The following is a 12,806-nucleotide window of genomic DNA, read 5'->3' as shown; positions in this document are numbered from 1 at the left end:
CTCTTCTAGCCCTGGGGATATAGAATTAAAATGAACACAAACCTTTTTTTCTCATGGAACTTAAACTCTAATGACTATAACAGATGGGGAAAAAAACCAAGTAAATTTTTGTGTTAGAAGAAATTGAAAATAGATTAATTGAATTTACTTTTAAGATAATCAAGGAAGGCCTCTTGATATGGTAGGTTTTGATCAAAAGGAAATGAGAGACATAGCTATATGAATTGAATATTGGTATGTAGAGCACTCTGGCCTAGGGAATACACTGCAAAGGCTCTTAGCAGTGGGTGAATCTGGTTGTTTAAGAATTGCAAGGAGGCCAGTGGTGCTAGAGTAGACAGTACAGAAGAGAGGGGGGTTGGAAATCATGCATTCAGAGATAGTGTTGACTGTTTTATGTAGATCTAGTAGGGCTTGTTTTCATTAATTGTACTGAGGGGAGTTTAATTCATAACTCACATTATACACCAGTATAAGTCTCTGATGGTTTAAAGTGATAAATACTCAAAATGATACCATAAAAGATCACGAAGAAAATATAGTTGAGTAACTGATCTCAGATTGGGATTGGTCTTTTTCATTGTACCTATAAAAAAGATAAAAACCAATCAAGTTAACTGTTAATATTGAAATGTAAATGGTAAAAATCTTAAGTAAAGATTTGTAATAGATAACAAAAAAGATTTAATGTCCTTAATACATAAAGGATTCATATAAATCTATAAGAAAAAGCCTAACTTTCCACAGGAAAAAAAATGAACAAAGAACATATTAGGCAAGTTACAGAAAAGGAAATACAGCTGGCTAATAAGTGTATATAGATTCTAAACATTAACTTCTTTGGAAGTCAAGAAATGTAAAAAATAATAAAATACTATCTTATGTTTATTAAATTGACAAATTAAGAGAGGTAAAAGATAGTACTTGGACATTCATATTTCTTAGGGAAATGTAAAAATAGAACAGCTTTTTGAAGACCAGTGTAATAATATTTATCAAAACACCCTTAAAATTTATGTGCTGTTTAAATCAGTAGTCCCATATCTAGGAATATGTCCTGGGGGGAAGGATAGGAAGCAATGGGTCAAGATAAATTTATAATAGCATAAAAATTGAATATCAATTGTACAGCAAAAGGAGATATGGTTAACATATAGTTCCTTTTTTAAAATATTTTGTAGTTGTTAATAGACTTTATTTATTTATATATGGTGCTGAGAATCAACCTAGAACCTCACATGTGCTAGGCAAGTGCTCTACCACTGAGCAACAATCCCAGCCCCTACTTCCTTTGTAAATAGCATGAGATAGATACAACTCTGTTTCTAATAAATAAAATACAGAATAGTGCTGGGAATGTGGCTCATTAGTCAAATACCCCTGAGTTCAATCACTAGTACCCAAAAAAGAAAAAAAATGATCATGTAGGAATGTATTAAATGGTATGGAAATGTGTATGTGAGATTTTAAATGAGCACAAAGGTTTTTAATAGACAAAATTGTTTATGAAAAAATGTTTGGCATGAATCCACTTTTGAAAAAAAAAGTGTAGATAAAAAGACTTGAAGGATCTTTAGATAGGATTTAAATAATTTTCCTTTATTTATTTATTTATTTATTTATTTACTGATGCTTTTCTGTATTTTTCAAATCTAAAATAAAAACAGTTTTATGATAAAAAGAATTTATTCTTTAAGGGAAAAAGTTAATCAAGGACAGTTTTAACCATTGCTAAAATTATCACATTTAAAATGTACACTTTTATAGTGTGTTGCTATTGCACAATGAGTTGTGAGAACTAGAAACTATGAAACAGAATTAGTGCAATAATTTAATGCAAAGAGAGGCCATATTTCATTTAGTAAATGGAATGCCATCTTACTTCAGAAAGTAACTGAAACACAAATAAAACTTACAGTACAACTCAAGAATTTTCAATGTTATGACACAGTTTAATAAAATTACTGATCTCCATACATGGTCATACAATCAATATAAATGGTTTTTTGGAGAGGAGAGACAAAACCATCTTCAGTCCAAATCTGAGAAAATTTCAACCAATAACAACCAAGCCATTTTATTCCCCTCTCTGCTTTCATCCATTGTTGATGGATACTTCTGTATATGTTAATGTATTCTAAAATGCTTACCTTAATTACAGAATGTGTGCACATTCAATAGTCAGGAATGGAAAGAAAAAGTGAAGATTATTATAATAAACAGAAAGCTGTGGGTTGGAGTGAAGTAGAATGGGAATTAATGAAGTAAGGATAGGAGTGTACCTATGTTAATGGTCTCAAAATGTGGCTCAGCTTCAGAAACTTCCAGAGAGTTTTATAAAATATAGATTCCTGTGCCCCACTCCTAGATAATTTGATTAAGTAAAATTAGAACCAAAATAATTTTAGACCATGAAAATCTCAAGAGACTAAGATTATTATTCTAGTTCTTAGAAAGCTAGTAATGACATATCCATTACTTCTTCACCTCGGAAAGCATTTTTGTTGCTGTCCTATTCTGAACTGAAAGGTAAAAGATACCCCAACATTGAATCTTGTCAATCTGTAATGTAGTTATAAGTGCTACAGTGGTCATTTTCAGAATTGTAAAATCTCAGTCTGTCCCTTTATTTATGTGAAAGAATAAAGTTCTCTATACTGGATTTTTTTTTCATTTGCCTACACTGATGAAGAAACATCAGTGAGTGGCCATCTCCCCCTTTTCTTGATTCCATGAAAGTAGCTACTCAAATTTCATTTTAAAAAGGGAAACCTGCAGCTTTACAAAAAGGAAAATTATTGGTTCTTCAGACCTTTTCCAACTTTATGATGTTTTGGTTCTATATTATTACAGAAACTGGAGGTGAAAACAGATGCAGAGATGGCATGGCTTATGCCTTTATCTGCAAGACATTCTTTCTAGTACTATATGGTAGCCAGATTTATGATACCTTTTCTAAATAGAGCAACATCTAGGACAATATGAACCTTTTAAAATTATACAATGGATCTGAATATATCAACTGACTGTTGAAAAAAATGCAGTGACCTAAATAGTATTTCATGTGACATTAGCTACTTGTTTTTCAATATTTTTAAAAGACCATTAAAATAAATTTTAAATGCTAAAATGACAAAAAATATCAAACTTATTTTAAAAATGTGCTTTGAGAAAACTACTCCAGTTTGACAGGTTCAGAGCATGGAGTCTCTTAATATGTGACTCAGTGGGTTCTCACCAGCAGCAGCTCCATTTGTTCAGCCCCTACTCTTAGTACCCCCACCCCAACACCTGGTTTACTAGGGGGATACTTGGAAATGGGACATGTAGCTTATAATTCTCCACAAGCCCTATCTGTCTTTGATCACATATGCAAACACCGCCCCCCACCCCCGAAGTTTCTACAGGCTTTGAACTTGACCTCTGCTGCATATTAGTGAACACTTGACTGATTGAAGAAAAATAATGGCAACCAAAAGAAATAATGGTAATACTTTAAATCATAAATAGTAACTTAAATCTTAATTGGTATAATCACTAGCATCAGGAAATGTAGTAAATTATAACCCTAAATGCTTAAAATCTTTTGTATGTAAATTATATTGTTTTTATGCAAACATAGTCTTATTCATCATCTGTTTTTATTTTATAGTCATACCCTATGGTTTTGCAGTATCGACCAAGAATTGATTTCGGTTAGACCAAGGGGCCTAGATTTCACTGAAATGAATCCTGCACTATTTGTTTACTCGTCAACAGATTGCACAGTGAACGGTGTTGGACTAGAGGGACGCAGATTCTCAGCATGCAAATAAGGCCATTGTCTGTCTCTAAAATTGTCAGTTACGTTCATGTTGTTTCTATTAAGAGCAAACCAAGTGCCATTCTGCTACTGATCCATCTGCATAAGGTATTTGTGCTGTCTCACAGTGTGCACGTCATGGCTGGAATCAGTTAGGTGTGCAGCCATGATTCATCCTTCTGAATATTTTGCTTGCCTGTTCCAAGATTGTTCAAATGTTTAATTACACTAGTAAAATGGCTCAATTTTCGTGGTGTTGCAGTTTTCACATACTTAACTATTTTATTCTTGTTTAAATAGGGTACTGTACAAGAACCTAATAATTATATCTTGAAATTATTTTGTATGGAACTGTATTTAGATAAGTGGTTTCTGAGCCACTGTCCTATTCTTCGTAAGCTTTTTGTGTAAGAAATAGTTCATTCTTGAGTGTGCAAGTCCTTTTGTGAAGAAATCTAATTATTCTTTAACATTGGAGCACATCATAATTGTAGACATTCTAAGCATCTCTGTGTAGTCTACCAATTTGCACAAGGAAGGCATGTTAGCCCTCCAGATCAGAAGTGTAGGTGACTTCTTGGATAACATAAGTTAGATTCACAACCATTCACAATGTTGGCAGCTGATCACATTTACTTCTAATAAAATTAATGTGTAAGTAAGGTTAATCTTTCATAATGCCTTATGACAAGCGGGTGCTGCTTCATGAAACTTCATTGTATAGCCCATTTGATGTATGTATCACTATGTTGTTGCTGTCATTTAATGAATGTTTTTTTTTTTTTTTAAACTGGCCTTAGGTGTATGTCATTGTGGCATGCAGAAGGTTATGTCTGATGATTTTAAATGTTAGGATTTTTAGAGCAGATAACATTTTATGGCTTCAAAATCTCAAAAACAGTTGTAGATTCAAACTGTTAGTTACCTGTCACATTTCCAAACCATATGCATCAAATAAATTAAATACAGTGTAGTGGATAAACATGCTAACCAGAATTAATGGTTTAAGGATATTTTTCTTTTAGATACTGTAGTAATGGGGGGATTATTGTTTTATTCATGATCTGAGTAAAGGTCAGAACTATGATGATGTTGGTTTTGCAGTTTTGTTAAGTCTTCCATTCATTTCAGATTAGTCTGCAAGTCAAAGTCTTTTTACCTTAAATTAAAAACTTTATTTTAAAGCTTTTAAAAATCACACTTTTTTCACCAAACCTCCTTGGAAATTGTTTTATCAGTTGCTTTGGAACAACCTTGAAATTTGAAATTTAGGAAAAAAATCTTGGAGATTAGGAGAAATTGTTTTAGAAATCTGACATGAGCACAATCTATGTGTTACACACATAGTTTTTATACAGTATACATGGTAGCTGTGCTACATTTTCCAGTAACATGTATCACAGTTAACACCTCTGGATGTCAAAATGCTTCATAGAAATAAAACATTGTACAACTCTAAGAAATACACAATAGACATCTCAATTTTGCTGCATTTCACAATGTAAAAGCTTAAAGTTAATAATTATCTTTTACATATGTTTTATCAAGTCCAAAAGTCTGTATTAAAGTTTTCTGTTATTGTTCTGACTTTGGTGAAGAAGTTTACAGCAGTACTTTTTTAGCTTCATTTTGTTAGATTATGTGTGTTCTTGGAAGGGTTCATAAGCAGAATTTAAAAGGCAGTTTTTATTAACTATCAATGCTTGGAAAAGACCATTACACTCCTCCAAAAGACTGAATTTGTTCTTTAGTTACAGAAATTATTTTGCTGTACTGTGAAACCTAGTTCCTAGATATCCTTGAGAAATTTTTTAAATAATTATAAATGCATCACATCTGGATTAATGATTTAAGTATTTTACACATAAAGAAGTTATTTTAAGTTACTTAACTCAAAATGAATTACGAGTGCATTTTGAAAACCACAAATGAGACTTGGATATTTTGGCTTCCTAGCCAAAACTTATGGCCATAAACTAGTTTTATATACAAGATTTCTTTAAATTTGACCCTTGCCTAATCATATGTTTCACTATATTCCAAGGAAATATATAGGAAACAATTATGGAATTGAGAATAGTTGTATATAAAATTATTTTATTTAATGTTAAAGCACTGATATTTTATTTAAATGCAATGGCATTTGTGCCAAAACATGTTTTAAAAAAAAAAAACTTAACACAATAAAGTAGGGCATCAATTGTTATTTGGACAAAGGTTCACATTTGTTGATGGTCCTGAGTAATGTGGTATTGCCACTAGAGCCTCAACTTCTTCATCTGACCTCTTGGTGTGTCACCTTTGAGTTTCTAAGTATGGGACTGCCATCATGTCCAGTAATATACTAAATCCCCAATTAATTATTCCTTACATCAGGTCATAGAATTTGCAGGCAACCAGGTATAGAAAAAATGTACAGGCACCTTTTATGGTTAGCTTTATAAAATAAGGTGCTAAAAAACAAATGCTTCATATTAATAATCTATAGGAGTAATATTGTGAATGTATAAAAATCAGAGAATAACCCTAAATTTACTCTTTAATCTGTTGTTTCTTAAGCAATAAACTGAAAAAACTTTACTTCCATAAAATATTTTGTTATCTGTTTTATCTGCCTTAAAAATCAGATACAGAAGGGTCAAAGAATCTTGGATATAAAGAATGTGGTTTATAAATGTCACATTAATTGAACTAATCACATCAGTTAATAGAGAAATCAAAACATGGCCTTCTCTCGAGATTAATAAGACTCCTAAGATGCATGAAAAAATAAACTTAAAAGGTTCACTGATGAGGTAATATTCAATCTTGGGTTTGGGTAACATCTTTTAACTACTTTTAAAAAAGTGTATTATTTCTTTACTCATTGAACATCATCTATCCCAAACTAATATGCCACATTTTATAAATGTAATGGGTTTGCTAAACTATATTTTACACTCAAATGTCACCTAAATTTGAACTGATTCTTTAAGGAAAAAAGTATGTTATGTTATATTGTGAACTGTTTAGCTTTATTGAATATTTAAGAGAAAGTGCCTCATTGCTAAAGTGCATTTCTGTTTTAGATTTACTGCATCAATTTTGAGTTGTCTGTATCTGTCTCTCATGAATGGTTTCATATCTAAATAGGCACTTGTAAATTAGTTTCTTTTTAAAGATTTTCATAAGAATATAGATATCACCAAAGACATTTTATTGTTAATTAATAATTGTGTTAGAGAGACAGTTTTAACAGTTTGGAGGTTGGAAGTTTTTAGGTAGCAACTTGATTTTATATAGTTAGGCAATAACCTTAATTAATTGTTAAAACATCACCAAAGAAAGGCTTTAAACTGAATTTTCTTGGTGAGAAGGGTCAAATGCAGGTTTTTCTTGCAATAATCAGAGCACACTTCCTTTCAAATATTTTCACTGTTTTTCAGCACCATCTGATAGATTTTAGGAATTCTCAAACATGAGAAAGCGATAAACACATTTTTCTGAATGAAATATGGGAGAAATACTTTTAAAAGAAAATTGAAATTTAAAATTTTAATTTGAGAAGTCTTTTCTTCCATGGAGGTAGTATAAAATAAATCATACTTATTTAGCTCCCAAGTTCTTAGTAATATGAGAAATTTTCTTCAAGATAGACTTTGGTAAAAATGTTGACATCCTTACTTGTGAAGAAGATAGTATATTCTACTGGATTTATATAAGTGATTTTTGAATATTCAGAAGCAAAATTTTCTTAAAGGCCTGTTTTTGTCTTGTTTTCTTAAAAGGGCCTGTTTGGTTTGTTTTCTTAAAAAGTAACTCTTTGTCTTATTTCTCAGCAGAAGCATTATTATTAGAATTTAGCTATACAAGAGCATCTATGTACATCAAGAGAGGTGTACTATTATGCCATTTCTCCTTCAGTTTATTCTATGTGCCACCTTTCAGGTAAAACTCATTTTATGAAGTCTGTCTGATGGATCACTAGGTAAACCTCCTCGGATCGATTAAATGTGAATGTACACTCTATTATGTACTGTGGACTATCATAAGGAACTTTCCAGCAGCTAAGCTTTATACCAGGTGTTGATTGATTATAGGAATTTCAAAAATGACTGAGTTTGCCATAACTTTTCTTTCTGGATTAGAAACACAAAAACTTGAAATACTATTATCATTATTTTAAGATATATATCCCTATGGTTTAGAGACCAATAAAGAACATAACATGTCTGCTAGATCTGGTTTTGAAAAACATTAAATACACTAAAGACTCTGAAGCCCTTTCAAAGCACAAGATAAACAACTGTGTCTGGATTTACTTGATATACCTAGTTCAGTAATATTTTGGTGGAAAACATGAGATAAAGTTTATAAATGTTCTTAAACACACAGTATAGGGTTTTCATAGTGTTGGTTTTTTAAAAAGCAATGGTGGTTTTCCAGTAATTTAAAAGTGATTCTCTTCTTATAACACAGTTTTCACAAATAGTATATTTATTTGCTGTCCTTATTATATTTTCAAATAGAATTCAAATGCTTGAGCACTTCCTCTTCAGAAAGTTATAAAATTAAACTTAAAATAATTTGATCACTTTAAATGCTCATGCAGATGTGTCTGTGTAGTCATTATGTCCTTTTTTCAGTGATTTAAAACTGAGACTGACTTTTCAGAAATGCTTTTAAATAGTTTTTAAATCTAGAATCAAGTGAAACATACATGTTATATATATTGGATCTAGTTTTCTTCCATCTTACAGAATTTCATGGAATAAGCAACTAATCTAGTACCAATGAAGATTAAATATTTCTGGGTATTGTAGAGATAGTAAAACAGTTTAGTTTATTTATCCATACACTTCACATAAATCCACTGGAGCAGGAGTTCTACACATTAAAATGTAATGGGATCAGCCTAACATTGTTTGAGATCAGTTTTCTTTTTGCCATATTTTTTAGAATGGGGGTGGGGGCCTAAGTGTCCTTATGAAGCTGTGGTCCAGGACAAGAGCTTGTGGGGGGAGTATCAATGTTCCGCTGCATTCCTGCATCTGGCAACACAACAGCGATCATCCGTTTATATTAGGGTAGCCCTCACAATAAATAAAGCTATGATAGAATATATTGTAATGTTATGTTGCTAATTTTACTTTGAAATATGAAATATTTTAAGCTTTTTGTCAAAAGTGGTAACATCTTAATACAAATAAAAACCTTTTTGTGGTTGTAAGATTTAGCTTATAAATCATTCAAATTGAAGTGAAAGAATTACCAGGTCATTGTTAATGACTTAGTCTATTAAGAATATATGTATTTTTGTAAAGGAAAGCACTTGTAGATATTTAATCAGTACAAGATATATGTCTGTTTTGCAGAAGTAAAAAGCTGCTTAGAGATTCTCTTTAAATATTTTTTATTTTTGTGCTCAAATGTATTTTCTGTTGATCTATGGAATGTTCTGTACAAAGCTGTATGATTGTAATGTTGGGCTAGATACATTTTTTTTTAATCTGGACTTAGCCAAGTATATTTGACCATGTTAAAAATAGTATCTTTGTTATTAAAATTTTGATTGCATAATTTGTTGTTTGTCGTATATTTAATATTATCAACTGTAGATTGCAGCCTTGGTTAAAAATGTCTCCTTTAAGTACTGCTCCTGCAGCAGATTTTATTGAAATTTATTGTGCACTTGAGATCTGAAGCTTTTTCTGAAGCTTCTTCAACTATTTAATTTTAAGGTAGCAGACTGCCCTTCAGCTAATTCTTCAGGTGTCTACACCCAGAGAGAAGAATTTTGTTTTGTTAGATTAATCAAACCTAATAGAAAGCAATTGGAGAATCAAAGAAAGGATTTCCTCCTTCAGAGAACTTGGCTTGTTTTTTTGTTTGTTTTGTTTTGTTTTGTTTTTAATACCCTCCTTGTACACTTAGCTGGGGATTTTTTTTTTTTTTTTTTTGAGGCTAAAGCAAGACCTTTAAGTCAGGAAGGCCATGAGGACTTATCTCTGCCTTATTGTTAATTAGTGAAACCTCCAAGGTGGCTGGAAACCCCTGCCTGCAGTAAGATATGGAAAGAGCTTTCCCAGGAGCAAGATTTGGCTTCCTTCCATCTTTTGCCAAGGCTGCTGCTTGATGGGAAGATTGTCCATGAGAAGTGCTCAGAGGCAGGACACCTTCCTTTCCTCTCATGTTATTAGCCAGTCCTTGGCCTGACCGTGAAGAAGGCTGGAGAACACTGTGAAGCCATGTCCCAAGCAGAGGAAGAACAGTTTTGTAACTGACCAATTACACTTCTACACTTCCATTTGAGAAAAGGGATCATACTTTATGCAGGTCTTGAAGTGTTTTTGTGAACACAGGCTCAACTTTGACCTCTTTATCAGTTTCAAAAGATGGGGAGGGGTCTTGTACTCAGGCTAGGCCTTAGAAGCTCAGCCTTATAACATAGCAGGGCAATCTGCAGGTAGTATTTTTCTGGAAGCCATGTAAAGCCCTGCTTAGCACCCAATTCCCTGCTGTGGAATTCGGGGTTCCAGGATTGCTACCCTAAAATTCAAATGGAGAATCATGGCCAGAAAGAATAGCAGCAACACTACCCAGTGAAAATAAAAAATAAACAAAGCCTATTTCTTCATAAACTGTGGCCTCATTCCAAAGTTCTGCTCCTCTTATAAATCCCTATTCTTTTCTATAAAGCCCTGTTCCTTAAAATCCCCAGATCCTCCTTACAAATCCAGCTCTTCCTACAATGTCCTGTTCCTTCTTTAAACCCTACTCCCACCAAGCCTTGTTCCTCCTACAAAGTGCAACTCCTCAAATAGCATCCTGCACCTCTTACAAAGACCTAAGCCCTCACTTTCAGTACAAAGCTGCACTCCACCTTCAAAGCCCCACCAATAACAACATGCCCTGCACTGTTCTCCCAAAGCCACAGTCTCCTTTAAGAATCCCCCTCCATCTAACAAAACCCCATATTCCTTACAACACCCTGCTTATGCTACACCTAACACCCCTGATAACTACAGGCCCTGCTGTTCTACAGGGTCTCCTTCCATATAATCCCTGCTCCTCCTGCAAACCTTATTCTTCCTTGTCCAGCCCTTCTCTTCCTAAGAAACAGACTCCTTCTTAAAAAATTTAATTTTCCCTTCCAAGCTTTGCCCTTCTGCAAACTGCTTTTCCTTTAAAAGGCGAGCTTCTCCTACAGAGCACTCTAGGAGTGCTCTGCACTCCTAGAACTCTGCTCCTTTGATAAGGATTGCCTTCCTATAAGCCATGCTCCTCTTTCCAAAACCCTGCAATGGTGTGCCCCTCCTATAAAGCCCAATACTAAGCCCTGTTCCACTTTAACAATGCTCTGTGCCACCTAGAAAATGGACTCCCACTCGGAAACCTTGCTGCTCCTAGAGAGCTTGAGGCCTCTTAAAAAGCCATGCTTCTCATTAGGGAGCCCTGTTCCTCACAAAACCTGCTGGTTGTACAGAGCCCTGCTCCTCCTTACAAAGCCTTGTCCATCCTATAAACAGCTAGGCCTCCTGAAAATCCCCCTACTACTGACAAATTTGTGCTCTTCCTTACAAAGCCCCACTCCTGCTTACAAAATCCAGCTCCTCCATGCTACGCTTGATTCCTCCTACAAAGCCTGCTCCTCCTTACAAACACTGCTCTAGCCACAAAATCTACTGTTCCCTACAAAGTCCTCTTCCTCTTCAGGAAGCCTGCTGCTTCTGTCAACAAATTCCTGTTCCTTACAAAACCCTGTTTGTCCTATCATCTCTGTCCCTTCTACAAAGTCCAGCTCCCTCTTATAAACCTTAGCCCCTCAAACAAAGCGCTGCTCCTCCAACAAGCCCCAGTCCTGCAAGCTGACTCCATGTGCCTATTCAAACAAAGACAAAGCCCTATTCAAAGCAGGGAGCCCTGCTCCTCCTACAAACCCTGCTCCACCTGACAAAGCCCAGGTGTGGATCCTCCTAGGAAGCCCTTTTCTCCTAGAAACTTCTCCAACTTCTACAAACTCCTGTGCTTTCTACCAAGTCCTACCCCCTTTATGAGCCCTGCTCTTTCTACAAGACCCACTCTACCTTCAAAGTGTTCCTATTCTTTATAACACCCTGTCCTTAAAAAGCTCCGATACTCCTTGCAAAGCCCTGCTTCTCTTCACAAGGCTCACTCCTATTTTAAATGCCCTTATAGGGATAGTGGGGTACTCCTGTAGTCCAGCTTGACTCGGAAGCTAAGATAGGAGGATCGCTTGAGCCTAGAAGTTCAAGATCAGCCTGAGCAATGCTGGTCTTGAGACCCTGTCTTGGGGGGGAGAAAAAAGAACTAAAACGCCCTGCGCATTACAAAGGCCCCTTTCCTTCTTAGAAAGTCCTGGTCTTCCTACAGTCTTCTGCTTCTACTTATTTACAAAGCCTGTTCCTTTTACATGGCCCAATCCATATCCCACCTCCTCAAGGGGGTGGATCCATATTTCCTCCCTCTTGCACATCACTTGGCACTTTTATCACAACCAGTTACTGATGTCTTCCCAGGAGATGAGTTTTGAAAAGGGATGTTGACTTGGTCGCTGTGGCGTATCCCTCACATTCAGAAACACATAACTCTTGCAGAGTAACGGGCCAGAAAACAGTAGTGACTGAAACGACTTCAGAAGGAGGAGCAGAGCCCTTTCCACTTCCTCCAGCTGTCTCCTTCCCTGGCACTGTCTGCACCTCTTACTTCAGAACTTGCACATGGTCAGTAGGAAAGGTGTAAAGGTGCCAAGTGGAAATCTTTTCAGTTTAAAAATAAATACTGTTTCCTTTGTGTAAGATCCCTGTAAGTGTGGTGAGGGCAGATCTGCCTTCCTGTTCCCACCACAACCCCAGCATCACCTAACACCTGTAAGTATTGGGGTGAAGAGGGCAGACATGAACACATTCCCTATCCAAGCTGTGGGCCAGGCACTGGACCTGAGGCCCCAGAGACCTTTCATTTGGTCATGGTTCCCATTGTAAGTAGGTCAGTCAGTCATGAG

At 35.0% G+C, this 12,806-nt stretch overlaps 1 protein-coding gene across 4 annotated transcripts in view; it reads left to right on the top strand.

Moving 5' to 3' along the window:
• Window positions 1-9,361, top strand: part of Pcgf5 (polycomb group ring finger 5) — a 114,443-nt gene extending 105,082 nt beyond the window's left edge. For all 4 annotated transcript variants that reach the window (XM_078038285.1, XM_078038294.1, XM_078038299.1 and 1 more), the window contains one exon: window positions 3,653-9,361. In XM_078038285.1, the coding sequence (XP_077894411.1) occupies window positions 3,653-3,700 (48 nt within the window). In that variant the 3' untranslated portion in view covers window positions 3,701-9,361. The remainder of the gene's footprint in view (window positions 1-3,652) is intronic.
• The last annotated feature ends 3,445 nt before the right edge of the window (window positions 9,362-12,806 follow it).

This window comes from Ictidomys tridecemlineatus, chromosome 1, assembly GCF_052094955.1.
Source record: "Ictidomys tridecemlineatus isolate mIctTri1 chromosome 1, mIctTri1.hap1, whole genome shotgun sequence".
Lineage (NCBI taxonomy): Eukaryota > Metazoa > Chordata > Mammalia > Rodentia > Sciuridae > Ictidomys > Ictidomys tridecemlineatus.
The sequence above is the reverse complement of the archived record's forward strand: the minus strand, read 5'-3'. Positions and strand labels throughout refer to the sequence as shown.